This window comes from Gouania willdenowi, chromosome 14 (assembly GCF_900634775.1).
Source record: "Gouania willdenowi chromosome 14, fGouWil2.1, whole genome shotgun sequence".
Taxonomy (NCBI): domain Eukaryota; kingdom Metazoa; phylum Chordata; class Actinopteri; order Blenniiformes; family Gobiesocidae; genus Gouania; species Gouania willdenowi.
The window spans coordinates 1,343,830-1,360,363 of record NC_041057.1 but is presented as its reverse complement, the minus strand read 5'-3'; the positions used below and the strand labels follow the sequence as shown (position 1 = coordinate 1,360,363).

Below are 16,534 nucleotides of genomic sequence, written 5' to 3'. Positions count from 1 at the left end.
GTGTGGTCTATCTGTGGGCCCCTCACCACAGGTTGGACAGCAGTGTGGCGTCGGATGCTCGTTGGTCACGGACGCTGGGCTCAGACTGGACCATCTGAAGTCAGTGTGTGGTTCGACCAATCAGAGCCTTCAGCAGTACGACCAGTGGAGCAGTGAGGGGGGGTCGGTCCTGGACCTGACCCACATCCTGGACGTCCAGGACGAGGAGATCTGGTTCGTATCGTTAGAATTCAGACACACAATCATTGTTTGTTGAGATTTAAATTTTTTGCCATTTTGTGAATATTTTTTAGTCTATTTGTTGATGTTACTTTGTGTATTTTTCTGTTACTTTGTGCTTTGCTGTATTTGTGTAATTGTTGATTTGCATTTATTTTTCTGTGTATTTTTGCTTGTTCTTTTTGTTCTTGTCTGTTTCCTGTCCAGGTTGTATGAACTTCCTGTGAGTCGTGGCTCGTGTGAGGAACACAAAGGTTCTGCTCTGAGCTGGTGTCGACACGTCCTCGATAACCCCAGTCCTGAGATGTTGGCTGCACGACGAGCACTGACACGTAAACTGGATGAAGGTGATGATGATGATGATGATTTCAGTAAAAACACTTCTACTCATCCTTTCTTTGACTCCTTTTATCTTTTAGTAGAAACGATAAAGTTCTGCTACAAAGTTCCTTCACTTTGTGACGATCAGAGAAACTCACGAGTGGAACAACCTCAACAAACCTGTGACGATCCAGGTGATAAAGATCATTATTATTATTATTATTATAGCACAAATGATTAATTAGTGTAAATTATGGATGAATTACAGTGAGTGCAGGTGAAATAATATCTGTAAGAAAGTGTTAAAATAAACACAATACTAAAAATGTGTTTTTCTGTTATTTTCAGAGTGATTTTGATTATTTTAGTGTATTTTTGTTGTTAATTTGTCTGTTTTTGGAGACTTTGTGTTTTGTTTATTATCTCTACTTTTCTGTGTTTGTTATTTTGAGTGTTTTTGGACTCATTTTGTGTATTTGTTTTGTTTTGTATAATATTCTGTTATTTTTTGTGTATTTCTTTTGTTGAATGTGAAGTATTTATTTTATTATTTCTTTGTATTTTGTATTATTTGCTCTTTTTAGTGTTTTTGTGCATTTGCTGTGGCCCTCGTTTGATCTAAGGTGATTGTTAGTTCTGTGCAGTTCTTTCTCCGATCGCTTCCTGTGACATTAGCGTGAATAATTAATATTAATAATTATTGTGTGTTGCTCTGTTTGTGCGTCTGCAGGTCTGAGACAGGACTCTGTGTCACTTCCTTCCTCTCCGTCACCTTTAAGACGTCATAAACCTCTGATAATTCACACGGATCATTCAGGCTCCGCCCCCTCACTGAGCTCCTCACAGAAACCAGGCTCCGCCCCCTCACCAGGCTGTCAAAGCCCCCGATTGGCCAGACTTCAGCAGCAAGTCACTCAGTTCAAGCTGCTTAAACTGGCTCAGAGCGGAGGTGAGTATTGATCACAGCAAGGCCACGCCCACTCGATCTGATCAGATCTCAAGGTCACATTATAGATTAATGATCAGTATAGACATTCATATGAGAAACACTAAAGACCTGTGTTTATTTTGTGTTTTTAAGTGACATTTTCTGTATTTGTTTTTTTGTGTAATTTTCTGTCATTTTGTTAATATTTATGGGATTATTTTGAGTGTTTTTGTTGATAGTTTGTATGTTTTACATATTTTCAGTCTTTTACTTTACATTTTCTGTTATTTAAAGACATTTTCTGTAATATTTTTTGTGATGACATTGTGTATTTATTTGTGGTGTAACCAGTGTCTGATGTTGGGTTGAGTCCAAAGCAACTCATTCATTTTACTGCATTTTTCAACCTAAATTGTGATAATTTGACTCTTTTCACACTAATTTAAATGAACAAACATGACGATGGTCTAAAAAAACTACTTCCCCGCTGTGTCCCACATATTAATAATAATAATAATAGTCACCTGTTGGTGGCGCTAATTCATTAAAATCCCAATAATTATTGTGTAAAAATGAACTTTTATGTCCTGTTTTCTAAGAGATGGAACTGAATAACGTTGTTGTGTTCCAGGGACGTCGCCCGTCAGGACCAGGTCTCCTCTGCGGACCAGTCTACGCTCGCTGCAGGCCGTCAGAAACAGCCGCAGTTTGGACACCACCGAGGACGACGGTCCTACGACTGATCAAAGTCCTGCAGGTGTGTGTTTCCTGTCCTTTTGATCTGAAACGCAGTCTTTTCACCTCTTTTGCTTCTTCTTCATCAGTGTGGGCGTGTCCTCCTCCTCAGTCAGTGAAGTCGTCCTCGGTGCGCACGGCGCTCCTAAAGACGCTGCAGAGGTCCCAGTCCGTCGGTCCCAGTCGGGTCCCACACCAGGACCAGGACCAGAGGAAGAAGCTCTCTGTGCACGGACGGGTTCACGCGTCACCTGACATTCAGACCGTCACAGCCTGGTCCTCAAACAGGACGTCCATTCACAGATAAACATGTCAAAATAACCACATGTTTGTGCTGAGAAGACTTTATTCTTATTATTATAAAAATGTATTATAATAATGTTACTTTTTAAATTTAAAATAGTTTCACTTCCTCATTAATTCTGTTTTTATGTTAGTGTGACTTTAACAAAGAGGTTAGTGTTCAATGTCAGTCTGGATTTAAGGAAACTTCTCTAAAAGGTGTTTCTGTCTGGCTGCATGAGGCCCACAAACCACCTTTTGAAGAGCCTGCATTAAAAAATGGAAATAAATTGTTAAAATAAACTCAGTTTTACTCCATGAGTTGCTGCTGCTGCAGCTGTAATGTTTGTATCAAAGGTGCACAAAGAAATATTATTTTTGTTTGTTTCCTCAGTTTTTCAGAATCTGATGAAGCAAACGCATGAATTTATGTATTCTGTGTTTTTTCAGAGTAATTTTGTGTATCTTTCTGTCTTTTTAGTCATCTTGTGCACTTTGTTGTTTATTTTATGTATAATTGTTGTAATGTTTGGTTAACTTTGTGCAATTTTATGTATTTTTTGTTGTAATTTTAAATATTTTTCAGTTGTCTTGTGTGACTTTTGAGTAATTTTGTTGTGGTTTAATAATTTTTCTGTCATTTGTGTGTTTGCTTTTGTGGCCCACGTTAATATTCTGTATTTTTGTTTTATATTTGTCTTTTTAATCATCTTGTGTAATTTTTTATATATATTTATATATTTTTAATGGTCTTGTGCGAGTTTTGGTTAATTCTGTGCATTTTTGTTGTGTTTTATTTATTTTTCCATTACTTTGTATATTTGTCATTTTGTGTGTGTTTTAGTCATTTTGTGTGTATTTGATGTGTGCCTGTGGCTGCGTCCGGTCTAAGGTAAATTTGTTTAGTGCATTTCTCGGTCAGATCACTTCCTGTGTCTAAAAACAAATGTGAGTTTCTTCGTAATAATTCTATATAATAGTAATTCTAATATTTCATTTCTTGTGTATTTTCCTTCTGATAATTAAACAAAAATCAAGCGTTTGCCTTTAATTATAAATACATATAAATATGGGATATTATTGCATCAGAATATCACCTATAATTAAAATAATGAATGCATTCCAATAAAAAATGGAGCTAATTTAAAAACAGAAGCTTTAAGCTCCATCGTGTTTATTTCACATTTTACAGAAACAAAGTTTTGAGAACATACGGCAGTAGAAATGTACAAAAGCAGCTTCTATTATAGATCTATGTAACGTAGAGTATTTACCTATTTACCTGATGAGACAGTGTGTGTGTGTGTGTGTGTGGCTCTAAGCCTCTGAGTCCATGTCGCTGTCTCCTCCGATGGACCTGAACTCCTCGCTCTCCTCGTCCTCGCTGAGCTGAACCTGAGAGAGGACGGCTGGACCTCTGCGACGAGCCTCGTCCTCTTCATCCTCCTCCTCTTCCTCACTCAGGCTGTACTCGTCCACGTGGCCCATGCTGGACGGCTGCAGGTGGCTCCGACTCTCCGTCTCCTCGAAGCTGCCGTAGCTGAGACGGAGACGAGAGAATGAAGGACGGCGGGGGCGTGTCTAGGGCCCTATGTTTCCTATGTTAACCTATGTGTATTTTTGTAGCCAAATGTGAAGTATAAAGATGTTTTAAATACTTAATTGTGATTTTTTTTTTTTGTATTCTGTATTTTTTGGAGTCATTTTGTTTATTTTTCTGTTTTTTTGTCATTTTGTGCAATTTTTGGTTAATTTTGTGTTTTTTTTGTTGTCATTTTACTTTTTTTTGGTTTTTGCAGTTGGCTTTTGTAATTTTTGGTTAGTATTGTGTTTTTTGTTGTGGTTTTATTTATTTTTTATTTGTGTATTTTTCTGTCTTTCTGAGTCATTTTCTACGTATTTTCCTGTTATTTTGCGTGTTTTTGCTTTAGCGGCCTGTGGCCCTCGTCTGATCTAAGGTGATTTTTTGTTCTGTGCAGTTGTCGCTCCAATCATTTCCTGTGACGTTAGCGACCAAACATCAGAGACGTGCACGACGTCGCACAAATACAGGAAGCCAGTGAGTGTGAATAATTAATAATAATAATAATAATAATAATGATGATGATTATTGTGTTCATCTGTTTGTGTGTCTAGGGCGTGGTTAGGGTGTGTCTAGGACGTGGTTAGAGCATGTCTAGAGAGTGGTTAGGGTGTGTCTAGGGCGTGGTTAGGGTGTGTCTAGGGCGTGGTTAGAGCATGTCTAGAGAGTGGTTAGGGTGTGTCTAGGGCGTGGTTAGGGTGTGTCTAGGGCGTGGTTAGAGCATGTCTAGGGCGTGGTTAGAGCACGTCTAGAGAGTGGTTAGGGTGTGTCTAGAACATGTCTAGGGCATGGTTAGGGTGTGTCTAGGGCGTGGTTAGAGCATGTCTAGGGCGTGGTTAGGGTGTGTCTAGGGCGTGGTTAGAGCATGTCAGGGCGTGGTTAGGGTGTGTCTAGGGCGTGGTTAGAGCATGTCAGGGCGTGGTTAGGGTGTGTCTAGGGCGTGGTTAGAGCATGTCAGGGCGTGGTTAGGGTGTGTCTAGGGCCCTATGATTTCCTCGTTAAAGGAATCATGAAATCAGGATTCCTACAGCAAGAATTTTTAAGACTTTTTATTGCCATTTGAAATAAAATTAAGACCAAATTCACAGTAAACAAAATTGGGGAAAAAACGCCACATTAACTACAAAGTGTTAGGGTTTTTTTTTTTTAGTGTAAACACACAAAAATACACAAAATGACAGTAAAATACACAAATAACAGACAAAAATAATCAAAATCCCTCTAATCACACAAGATGAGTAAAATGTTTTTAAAAAAATTAATATTACCATTTAGTTTGAAATGTGAGAAAAATTAAAATCATAAAATCATACTTATTATGTATTAAAATGTATGACTTTAGAAACATTAATTTAAGACATTTTAATGAAAATTAAGGCCTAATTTTTAGATTCATTAGTTTAATGTCTTTTAATACTTTTTAAGGATGCGCGGAAACCTGGGAATCGACCATTAAAAATAGAACCCACTGTTAAACGCGGTACGTAACAAAATGTGAATAAAGTCTTCGTGAGGTGAAAAAGGACGTTTGTCTGAGGAAATGTTTAATTCTAAAACGCTACAAAATTCTGCCCCCGAGTGGTGAAATAACTGATGCCTCCGTTTTTGTTTAATATTTACGGTCTGGAATGATGTCATCAAGATCATCTAAACCAACTGGTGGGTCAGGACCCAAAAGTGGGTCGCGGACCTGTACTTGACCCTGAGGGGTGACATTAATGCTGCATACATCTTTATATGACACATTAATAATAATCAGAATAATCCATGCTTGAATCGGAGCCTACGCATGGATTTAAATTACATTTTTAGTTAGATTTAATTATTGTTTTTAATTATTTATTTTGTGTCCTCACAGGAGTTGAAAGCCAGAATTTGCAAAAAATGTAATAAATCAATAATAATTAACAAAGAATCTAAAGTATTTTCCAGTGCGTTGTGTGTGGTACTACCTGACGTTGCTGTCCTCCATGTGGGCGTCGGCTCCATCCCCGTCGTATGACATCATGCTCTCGTCTTGCTCCATGCCCATACGGGCCGTGTCCTGGGCTCTGCGCGGCGGCGCCGGCCTCACGTCCAGCTCACGGTCCGAGTCGCTGCCGCTCTCCGACAGTTGGATCGCTGCCAGCAAACAGAGACGACACCAGACACTTTTAAACATTTTAAGCCTCAGGCTCTTTTCTCCAAAAATCACAAACCCATAACAAATAACTTCTGTAGAAATCTGTAGTCCACCCAAAACAAACCTAGAGATTTACCTCAAATATATATATATATATATATATATATATATACACATCAAATATGAAGCCAATTCTCATTAACAAAGGCTATAAAAGCAGAAATAATTGAACTAATGTATGGACATAAACTGCAGCAAGTTTATTAAGGTTTCTGCTGTGCCATGCGTTTTGGTTCCACTCTTTGATGCCGTTACGCATGGCTTTTATTCAGCAATGCTTTGACCAACCAAAATGATTGACACAGCGTTGGAAAGCTCAGAGCCTGTAGAAATCGGTGATATCATCACACTATGGGAGTGGCTTTAGCCCTGGCCAATCAGAGCTGGGTAAAGGAGGGACCGGCCATTTTAAGCATGAGCGCTATGCGCTTATTAGACGGATTTCTCGACTGTGAAATGACTGGATATCTGTAATGGCACGTGTGATGACACGATTTGGATTTATCAAAATATGGAGTTTTATGCACATTGGAGAAACTTTTGATAAGTAACAACAAAGGTAAGACACCATTGATCATCATTGCTGACTTTATCCGTGATGTCTTTCCTGAGTTTGTGGCGTTGTTTTGGTACGTAACATACCTGACCTGTATATCAGTGGATTCAGCTCAGCCTGTAGTTTAACGTAGACTCTAGTTATAGAGATCTGTGTTTAATTTATGACTCACAGCAGTGGAAAAAGGCAGAGTTTGCTGAGTTGTCGACTTTTCCCTCTTTGAACATAATGTCCTGGTGTGTGTGCTGTGAATGTGGGTTAGCTACAGTTTTAGCTTCTATAGTTTCTGAGGATTACAGAGAGTTATAGAATGTGTGATTTCATTCATTTTTTTACAACATTTTGACCCGTGAGAGTCACGGAAGCTGGAGCTGCCCCCACCGGCGGGTCCATTGGGGCTGAAGAGGTTAAACATGTGAGTGAGCGAGCAGGTGGACTCACAGGAGAAGGGGTTGTCCCCCTCTTCCTCACTAGCGTCATCCTCTCCGTCGGACATGAGCAGGTCCTGGTACAGGACGCTGGCCTGGGCCGGACGCCCCGACCGTCCGTCCTCCCTGTAGTCGTCTTCATCGTCCTCTTCGTCACGACCCAGCGTGCGTCTGCGAGGCGGCAGCAGCATCTCCTCATCGTCGTCTTCATCCTCCAGGTCTCCTGCATCCTCAGCCTGGGGGCGCACATATGAGATAGAGATTTGTCTCAAAAATATAGAAAAAAGTAGTTTTTGTCAAACCAAGAGTTAGTGCTAAAAAATACTTTTGAATTTTTTTTTAAAAAAAACATGAAAATTTGCAAAAAAAACCAAAAAAAAAAACGTGAAAATATAAAAAACACGTGAAATTGGGGATCTATTTTTGAGACAATCGCACACACACACACACACACAAGCACACACACTCGGTGAAGTCTAAAAACCACTGAAACGTGCTACTGCGTCCGTTACCGGAGCAGGAGTTTTTGGTTTCCCGTCGTCATCGTCCTCGAACCCTTCGATGTCCACGTCTGACTCCTCCTCCCCCAGGCGTCGGTGGCGTCCCTGAGAGGCACAACGGAGAGAGTCGACGCGTGCACCACACAACGTGTTCCGCTACACACACGCACACGTGTGTTGAGGCTCTGCGGTGAGGAGAGGGGAGGGGGGAGGGGGCATGGAGCCATACCTGGCCGCCCCCGCCTCTCTTCTCTGCAGTAACCACTAGAGGTCCCTCAGAGAAAAGGCAGCTGGGCTCTCTGATTGGCTGACTCCCTGAAGCCCCGCTGTCAAACAGATCAGCAGGCTGTGGCCCCCAGCACACACGCGCACACACACACACGCACGCACACGCACACACACGCACACACCCACCCGCACACACAGAGGACGAACAGGAGATCAAAAGCTTGGGAGGAACAAAGAATGGACAGGAGAAGGTGAGAGTGAGCGTGTGAAGGAAGGAGGAAGGTTAGTGACACCCAGAGCACACGTCCTGTCCTGGGACGGGTACACATGCAGGATCCTGGTCTAAAGTCTGTGTTAGCATTAGCGTGCTACCTGAGGCGTGTAGGGCCCAGGGGTCATGGGGTCCAGACACTCCAGGTCAGCGGCGTCCAGAGCAGCTTCTTTAGCCGTGCAGATGTCCTTCTCCAGCTGAGTCAGGTGTTCATCGTACTGGACACACACACAAATGTTTTTAAAACACGAGGAGGGACATGCGTCAAAGTCAAGGTCTGGGAGCCATAATCTGCCCTTTAGGACAGTGTTTCTCAAATGGGGGTGCGCGATGGCACTACAGGGGCTACTTGAGAGAGAGAGGGGTTCTTTTTCAGATTTTCATGTGCTTTTTTTTTAGATTTTTACATTTGTTTTTTAGATTTTGTGTGTGTGTATTTATTATGAATTATCATGTGTAAATCTTAAATTGTATTTGTTAATTGTGTAAAGTGTATTTGTGGATCAGCCGCTCCAGAATTTATTTTTGAGACAAACGCAACAGTTTTGCTCAGATTCACACATAAAGGTCCTGATCCACATGTGTAAAAAGCACCAATATTTGTTGTATTTCTCTGTATTATTATTGCTTTTATTATTATTTTATATTGTTTCTCCTTATGTTACTGTAAAGCCCTTTGGTAGCCCACTGACCGTTTGAAATGTGCCATATAAATGAAGTTGAAATTGTCTTGTATTAACAAAATAAAATGTCTAAACTAGAGTTTAGGAGTCAATCAGCCTCCATGTCCCAAAATAATCCCAATAAAACACATATGAACTATAATAACACAGAGTTTTTGGTTCTCAGTGAGTTGATAACGGCTGCTACGCTAATGCTACACACCTCTGCTAATGTCTGCTTGCACACGTTGACAATCTCTAGCGCCGTCTTGGTGTAGGGACTGTCGGCGCCTGAAAACGACACAAAGCAGTGACAGTGAAGCAGTGACGACAGGTTTGAAGCTTCAGCCTGTTCCCAGTAGGACGTTTATTCACCGTTGTACTTGATGCTGTTAGCGTGGATGAGGCTAACGTCTGAGAGGAACACGTCTCTGTTCTGGTACTTGTGTTTGGAGATGTTCTGTAAAAAAAAAACCACAACAAACGCAGCAGGACACGTTAAAAAACAGATGCAGCACAACTGTGTGTAGTAACAAAGTAAATGTAATAATTCATCTGTGATGATATTTGAGCTTTGTTATTGACCCAAAACTTTGATCTTTGCAAAGCAATGAGCCCATTTGTTGTGTTCTTATAAATAACAACAACAATAAGTGGTTCTGAAACAGAAAAATCATTCTGACCCCTTTTTTTCTTCTTCTTTATTTAGAATCGCACCCCAAATTCCTCACGTGCGTGTTTTGGGAAAATATGATGCATCTAAACGCTAATTTTCACTGGAACACAGGTGAATGAAGGACTCCCACCCAAAAGGACTTCTATCCTCAGGGCTTGTGCATCTTTAACAGTCCGTGATTTACTCGCTAACTTCAGTGACCATGGTGTGTCAGCGCACTGTTTAAGGAGGAGTAAAGGTCCCTTAGGAGAGCTCTTCTTCTCTGCCTCATTGTCTACTACCAATCAACAGAGTTTAAACAATCACGCCCTGTGGTAACAGATTTTTTTGGGGGGGTTTTAAGTGTTCTTATCCTCTGTCGGTAAACAAAAGAGGTTTACATTGACATCTTTAACTTTTCTTGATTATTTAGAGCAACTAAAAGCAACAAAAGTTGTCATTTTGAATGAAAAAGCTGCTAAATGATCTCAAAAGCAGGTTGAATGTTTCACTTCAATGGAAAACAATGGGGTGTTTACAGGAAGTGGGGCCATGTGACATCAGTCCCATTTTAAAATTAAATTAAATTACTATGATGCATAATAATATAAGACATAGATCTTCTAATGAGAACATTTCAAAGATTTTAGGCCACATTTGTAAAAACAAAGGAGGATATTTAAAACGCTCTCACCTTGCGGACCGACTCCAGGTCCATAGGGCACACAATGACCTTGTAATAATCAGGCACAAACTTCTTGTTGACGGGATGGTGAAATGGCCACGACTGCAGAAAAAGAGAAGCAGCGTACACACTGAGTGCTCTCGCCGTCTTCACGTGCACATATAATCAAACAAACCACAGGCGACTCACGTCTGGTACCACCATCATTTTCTGGGTCACGATGTTGTCCAGGATGAAGGAGAAGGCCACCTGATCGTCGTCATCCAACAGGGGGTTAATGGCCTTCTCCAGCCTCACCAGTCGGTCCTCTTTCTGCTCACACACACACACACCACAGGTCACCGTGGGAACCATTGGAGGCGTGGGAACGTGGAGGGAAAAGGACTCACCTCTTTCAGTTTAAGGTCACACAGATCCAGCATGGACTGAGCCACTTGTGTGATGGGATGTTTGGCTCCTAGCGGCACAAAAACACAAGCAGATAATACAGTTTTTAAAATATATATATAAAAAACTATGATTAAAAGACAACATTATGGCTTTAAAAGGATAGGTTATTAACTATTTATTTTAAAATAAAAAGGCCCGTGACACAATAAAAAACTAAACCACTCACAACGTTGTTGGTTTGTGACCCAAGTTGTTAAAGCTGCTGTAAACGATCAGATCAGACAAAGACAAAGTGTCGGCCTCGTCGATCAATTAATCAAAGATCATTTGCTCCAAAAAAAAGATGGAAAAATGTTACATTTCTGCTGGAAACTTTATTTTGATCTCCACTGTAAACACTATCTTATTGACAGTGTTGAAAAAGTTTGATGCAATGCATGATGGGATGTGGAGTCCTTTAGCTGAGTGGTTTTCAACCTTTTCAGGCCGTGACCCCCAAAATAAAGGTCCCAGAGAGCAGGGACCCCCACTGTAGCTGAAGGTGGTTGAACATAGACATGAACATTGAAGAACAGTCATGTGGAGACAGGACCATCTATAAGGGGGAATAAAGGGGAGAGATTTTTGGGGTCCATCCATAAAGTCAGTAAAATGATGGTCCATTGTTCTATGAATCTGTGATAACCACATTTATTTATTCATCTGAATAATATCCACTGTTATCCAGGAACGTTTATTATTATTATTATTATAGTCATCTTAAAGATGGAAATCCTGGTTTTAATCACTAATAAAATGGTTCAAAGTGACCAAAATGATGGAAAAGGTGGTGAAATACAATTTTAAAAACCACAGTTGCAAATTAGAGTAGACAAAAATGGAAAAGTAGTAAAAAGGGTTCATATAAAGTGTTAATATCAGAACAATTAGTTTAAACTAGCAAATAATGGGCATTAAACATTGTGAATGTGGTAAAATAATCATGAAATATGGTGAAAAGAGGTTAAAAGTGACAATAATGGGTCAACATATGTGACATTAGGTGGAAAAGTGGTGGAAAGGGTTTATAAGTGCTGAAAATGTCTGGAAACTGAAAAAATGCACAGAAAGGTCATTGAAATGTGATGTAGAAGTGTCAGAAATGGGAAAAATGTAGCAAAATTATGGCAAGAAAAAGTGATGAAAATAGGTTAAAATATAGAAAGTTTTGTGTAGCTGCAAAACAAGGGTAAAAATCAGCAAAAATGGGCTCAATTTGTTCAGAAAATATTCCTTAGTTTCTTGAAGGCATCTGGCAACTCTCTCCCAGTGTCTCGCGATCACAAATGGGGTCCTGACCCCAAGGTTGAGAAACCCTGCTGTAGACAACCTTGTGGTTTGAAAAGTGTAGGTATTAACTACGTGCTTCAAAATAAAAGCCCAAGAACCTTATTTCTTTTGTTGCCCGTGACGTATTGAACACTTTTCGGTGACTTTACCGTTGTAGGTGGCGCTGTTTTTCACAATGACCTCCACTGCTTCCCTGAACTCCTCCCGGGACGGGTACATACGCTTGCGAACGTTCTCCCGCAGCGTCTGCAGGTCCATGGGCCGCGTGATGATCTTGTAGTAGTCCTTCACCACCTTGGCGTTGACGGGCGTGTGGAACGGGTACGTCTGTGAAGAAGAGGAGGAGCAGTGACAGTGAGGAAAAAGGAAAGCACACAGACTGAGCTAGTGTGACACTGACGTTAGGGTGGTCCCGCATGTCGTTGATGATGCTCTCCAGGACCGAGGACAGTGTCACCATGGGGTCGGTGCGGCGCCGATGGATGGCTTTGTGTGGCTTCTGTGGGTGTTGAAGCAAACGTGATGCCACAGCTCAGCTACAGAGCCTCTGATTGGTTGGTGAAGGCGTTTCTTACGTTCAGGTAGTCGCAGTGGACGGCGCTGCCCACGCGTCTCTTCTTCTTCTGTGGTAGCTGCTGCTTGGGGAATTTCAGCACGAGAGACTTCCGCCGCACCTCGTCAGCGCTGCGGGAAATAAACGTATGGATTAAAAACGTGTGCATGTTCCTCTGAGATAGTGCACGGTACTGCTGTGTGTTATAAATATCATAGTGTGGTTTAAAAATGTCTTGTGTATGATATAACCCTCTATCGCACATATGTCAAACTCAAATACAGCCCTTTAAATTATCCACTTTGGTCAGCAGGAAAAGCAACAATGACAGAGAAAACATGAATTATTGTGTAAATGACCAACTATATACATTGTACATGTCTTTTATCGTCCAAACACACAAATTCAAGCAAATTCCACAATATTTGCAGGGCTTAGAATTTTCTCATGATTAAATCACATGATGGCAGTCATTTTTAACCTCAAATTGTTGAAAGAACTCCCATTTTGTCCTAAACCAATCCTGCAAAATATCCCCTAAATTAAATTAAAAAAACTGTCAAAAAATTAAGTGCAAACTAGGGCACAGCACCGTTGAAATTGCAACGATATGAAAGAATAGAAAAGAAATTTTTGGGGGGGAAATTGACCAGTTTATGCAAAGCAATAAAAAATAATAAAGCCTTATAAAAATAAGACGCCTTAGCCACAACTTTTGAAACAATATTTGGAAAAAGCTGCTGCAAAAATCAAGCGTTTTAGGCCTGAACAATCGCACTATCCTAAAGGTTCTGAGAAATAGGAAAAGGTCATGTTACTAATTTATTAATAGAAAACATTTTTATATATAATAAATTGCACATTTTCCATTCATTTCAGGTAATTTTAAGGAACAAATACTATATTGGGAATGAATATATATCGTTATCGTGATATTAATGTTCACCATATTACACAGCACTAGTGCGGGGATAAAAACACAGACCTTTCTATCAGCTGTTTGCCCAGAACAATCTTGGTTCCCTCCACTTTGATCAGCTCCTCGTTGTCGTTGTGGATGACGGTCTTTTCCAGCTCTTCTTCCTGCTCTTCTGTCATGGCGACCGGGTTAGAGGGCGGGGCGTTGGTTTGGTAATACAGAGGGCAGAACTTATTGGTCCTCATGTGTCCGATGGCTCCACACGCTCCACACTTCAGCTAGGAGACAGAGACACACGCTAGGGAACCAACGGGAGACGCACTGAGAGGCTTTGATGTTCATCATCTCATCTGGACTATGATGTTGAAACAAACGCTTGTTTATAATATATAAAAGTGACTTTCAGAGAAGAAAAGAAAAGATTTGTGATCAGCAAATACATTTTTAATCAAGTGTTTGCAGACATGAACAACTGGGATAATTTTGTGCGTCCCCCAAAGTACAAATTATCAACAACACAAATACACAAGACTATACACAAAATAAAAAAATACACAAAAGGACAGTAAATGACAACAAACAAAATGTTATCAAAATTAAAGAAAAAAATACACAAAAAACTAAAACAAATGTCCACAAATTGACAAGAAAAATACAGAACAGCAAAAATACACAAAACAATAAAAAAACACATTTCAAATAAAACAAAAATGACTAAAACAATAACCACACAAAATGGACAAAAAACACACACAACAAAAAATAAATGAAAATAAAACTGATAGCAAAATTATGCAAAACCTACAGTAAAAAAACATATTAAATTATACATATTAAATACACTAAACAACAAAAATCCACAAAATGACAGAAAGAACTCAAACCAAAATGACAGAGAATACACAGAATAATGCAGTAAAAACATACAAAATGACAAAGAAATGCAAAAAAAAACAAAAAAAGATGAAGAAAATACACAATTTTGCTCCAAAAACACTCAAAACAACTACAAATATACACAATAATATTAAAAAGATTAAGAAAATTCAAACAAAAACACACATTCCTATGTTAATGCTCTGATTGGTCATTATTATTCTAATGCTGAGATGAATGTTGATCATGTGACCCTCAGATCAGATACAGTTACATGTTTGTAGCCCCGCCCTCTGTGATAAAAGTTGTTCATGTCTATGTAAGTTAACATTTGACACCAATGAATAGTGCAGTGTTTACACAACGAGTAATGAGTAACTAAATGAAGATAATGAAACAAAGGAGGAGAGGAGGTGGAGGAAGTGAATCAGCAAGCTTACTTTTACCTTGAGGTCTGGCCTCTCTTTCATCTTCTTGGCCTTCTTCTCTGGAGGTCCTTTGAACTTGTCTTTCTCCTGGTTCCTCTTCAGCCTCCTGAGCTGCTCTTGGATTCGTCGCCGTTCTTTCCTCATCTCCTCCCTGTGCTGCTCATCAAACAACGCAAACTTCTTTCTGCAACACAAAGCTTTCACATTCACTTTGCGTTCAACTCACCCTGATATCGTGATATTCATGTAACATTTATGTCAGCATTTAGAATAATGAACAATGTGTTTTTTCTGTATTTGTGGAGTCATTTTCTGTATTTTTGGTGTTGGTCTTTTTATTTTATGTGTTGTTTTGAATCTTTCAGTTATTTTTTAGTATATTTTAAGTTGTCTTGTGTGTTTTACAGTCAATTTCTGTATTTTGTGTGTGCTTTTCCATAATTTCGTCATTCTTTTTAAAATAATGTGTGTTTTTGTAGTTATTTTGCACATTTTTGTTGTTTTGTGTTTTTGTCTTTCGTTTAGTTATGATTTTGGAGTCATTTGTGTATTTTTTGAGTCATTTTGGGTGTTTTGTGTTTTTGCAGTCATTCATGTGTGTTTTTGGTGTCGTTCTGTATATTTTCTGTGTCGTTTTGTGTAATTTGTGTGGTTAATCCTTCATTTTGTGTGTTTTTGGGATTACTGTGTGTTTTTCTGTCATTTGGTTTTCGTTGCTGTATTTCTGGAGTCCTTCTGTGTGTTTTTGGAGTAACTTTGTATTTTTCCATTATTTAGTTTTAGTCTGTTTTTTTGGAGTCATTTTGTGTGTATTTACTTTGAGATCGAGGGTCACATGTTACCCGTGTCTGCCTTACATGAAATCATCGTCCTTGGTGGTTCGGATCCTGGTGTAGGCGTCGATCACGGCCGCTTTGCGCACCGTCTCACAGCGGACATACTCTTTGCCGTCCTCGTCCTTGAAGGTGCGATAGATCTTAAGCCGTCGGCGTCCTGTGGCCGAGGAGTTCAGGCTGGTGACGGAGGACGTGTCGTCGTCTTTGTGTGAGCCGGTGGATAAGGAGCTGGCTGTGGAGTGAGAAGAAGGAGAAGATGATGATGATAATGGATGTGGAATGGTAGATCTGTGGTTCAGGGCCCACATACACAAGCCTTTGCGGCGCTCCTTGCGCCCCTTGTTGTCGCGGTCACTTTCCTCGCCCATCAGCATCCTCTGCAGCTCCTTCCTCTCCTGCTCCTCCCTCTCACGGGACAGCTGGGAGCTGGTCTTCTTGTTCTGCAGCATGTTCTCAATGTTCTTCCCCATCTCCTCGAAGTCACTGTCCTCTGCTGAGCTGCTGTCTGTGTCCGTGGACAGAACCTCGGTGGACTCCAGGACCCTGAGTGGTACACAGACACAGAGTGTTGGACACACGATGGACCACGTGTTGGACACGTGTGGGACCAAATGTTGGACCACATGTTGAACAACATGGTGGTGGTGTGAGTGTCTCACTTGTTCTGCAGGTCAAAGATCCTCTGACATTCCTCCTTGTAACGCTCCTGATGTTCAGCGACAGAGAAACGTGAACCCCGGGCGAACTTGCTCATGGGTCCTTCTCCTGAGCGCGCCTGCTCTGTAGACATGGTTCTCACCACATCAATCACCTCCCAGCGGGACAACTTCTTGATCTGCAACACAACCACACAAAGTCACAACCTATCATATGTTGTCCTCATTTGTGTCGTTTTCTTCTAATTTTGTGTGTTTTACTTGTCGTTCTGTATATTTTCCTGTTATTTTTGTCATTGTCCTGTGATAAATA

General features: G+C 40.4%; 1 protein-coding gene across 7 annotated transcripts in view; it reads right to left on the bottom strand.

Annotated features, from left to right (window-relative positions):
• Positions 1 to 3,627: 3,627 nt before the first annotated feature.
• taf1 (TAF1 RNA polymerase II, TATA box binding protein (TBP)-associated factor) overlaps positions 3,628 to 16,534 on the bottom strand; it is a 31,852-nt gene continuing 18,945 nt past the window's right edge. The window contains exons 23-41 of one of the 7 annotated variants that reach the window (XM_028465926.1): positions 16,225 to 16,400; positions 15,876 to 16,108; positions 15,587 to 15,797; positions 14,742 to 14,913; positions 13,492 to 13,703; positions 12,529 to 12,637; positions 12,354 to 12,452; positions 12,103 to 12,280; positions 10,624 to 10,691; positions 10,424 to 10,546; positions 10,244 to 10,336; positions 9,270 to 9,354; positions 9,118 to 9,185; positions 8,334 to 8,450; positions 7,963 to 8,079; positions 7,746 to 7,838; positions 7,247 to 7,469; positions 6,020 to 6,188; positions 3,628 to 4,025 (exon numbers count right to left, since the gene is read on the bottom strand). In XM_028465926.1, coding sequence (XP_028321727.1) covers positions 3,803 to 4,025; positions 6,020 to 6,188; positions 7,247 to 7,469; positions 7,746 to 7,838; positions 7,963 to 8,079; positions 8,334 to 8,450; positions 9,118 to 9,185; positions 9,270 to 9,354; positions 10,244 to 10,336; positions 10,424 to 10,546; positions 10,624 to 10,691; positions 12,103 to 12,280; positions 12,354 to 12,452; positions 12,529 to 12,637; positions 13,492 to 13,703; positions 14,742 to 14,913; positions 15,587 to 15,797; positions 15,876 to 16,108; positions 16,225 to 16,400 — 2,769 coding nt within the window. In that variant the 3' untranslated portion in view covers positions 3,628 to 3,802. Of the gene's footprint in view, positions 4,026 to 6,019; positions 6,189 to 7,246; positions 7,470 to 7,745; positions 7,839 to 7,962; positions 8,080 to 8,333; positions 8,451 to 9,117; positions 9,186 to 9,269; positions 9,355 to 10,243; positions 10,337 to 10,423; positions 10,547 to 10,623; positions 10,692 to 12,102; positions 12,281 to 12,353; positions 12,453 to 12,528; positions 12,638 to 13,491; positions 13,704 to 14,741; positions 14,914 to 15,586; positions 15,798 to 15,875; positions 16,109 to 16,224; positions 16,401 to 16,534 lie in introns of those variants that run through there. The other 6 variants (XM_028465927.1, XM_028465928.1, XM_028465929.1 and 3 more) reach the window with 6 other exon arrangements.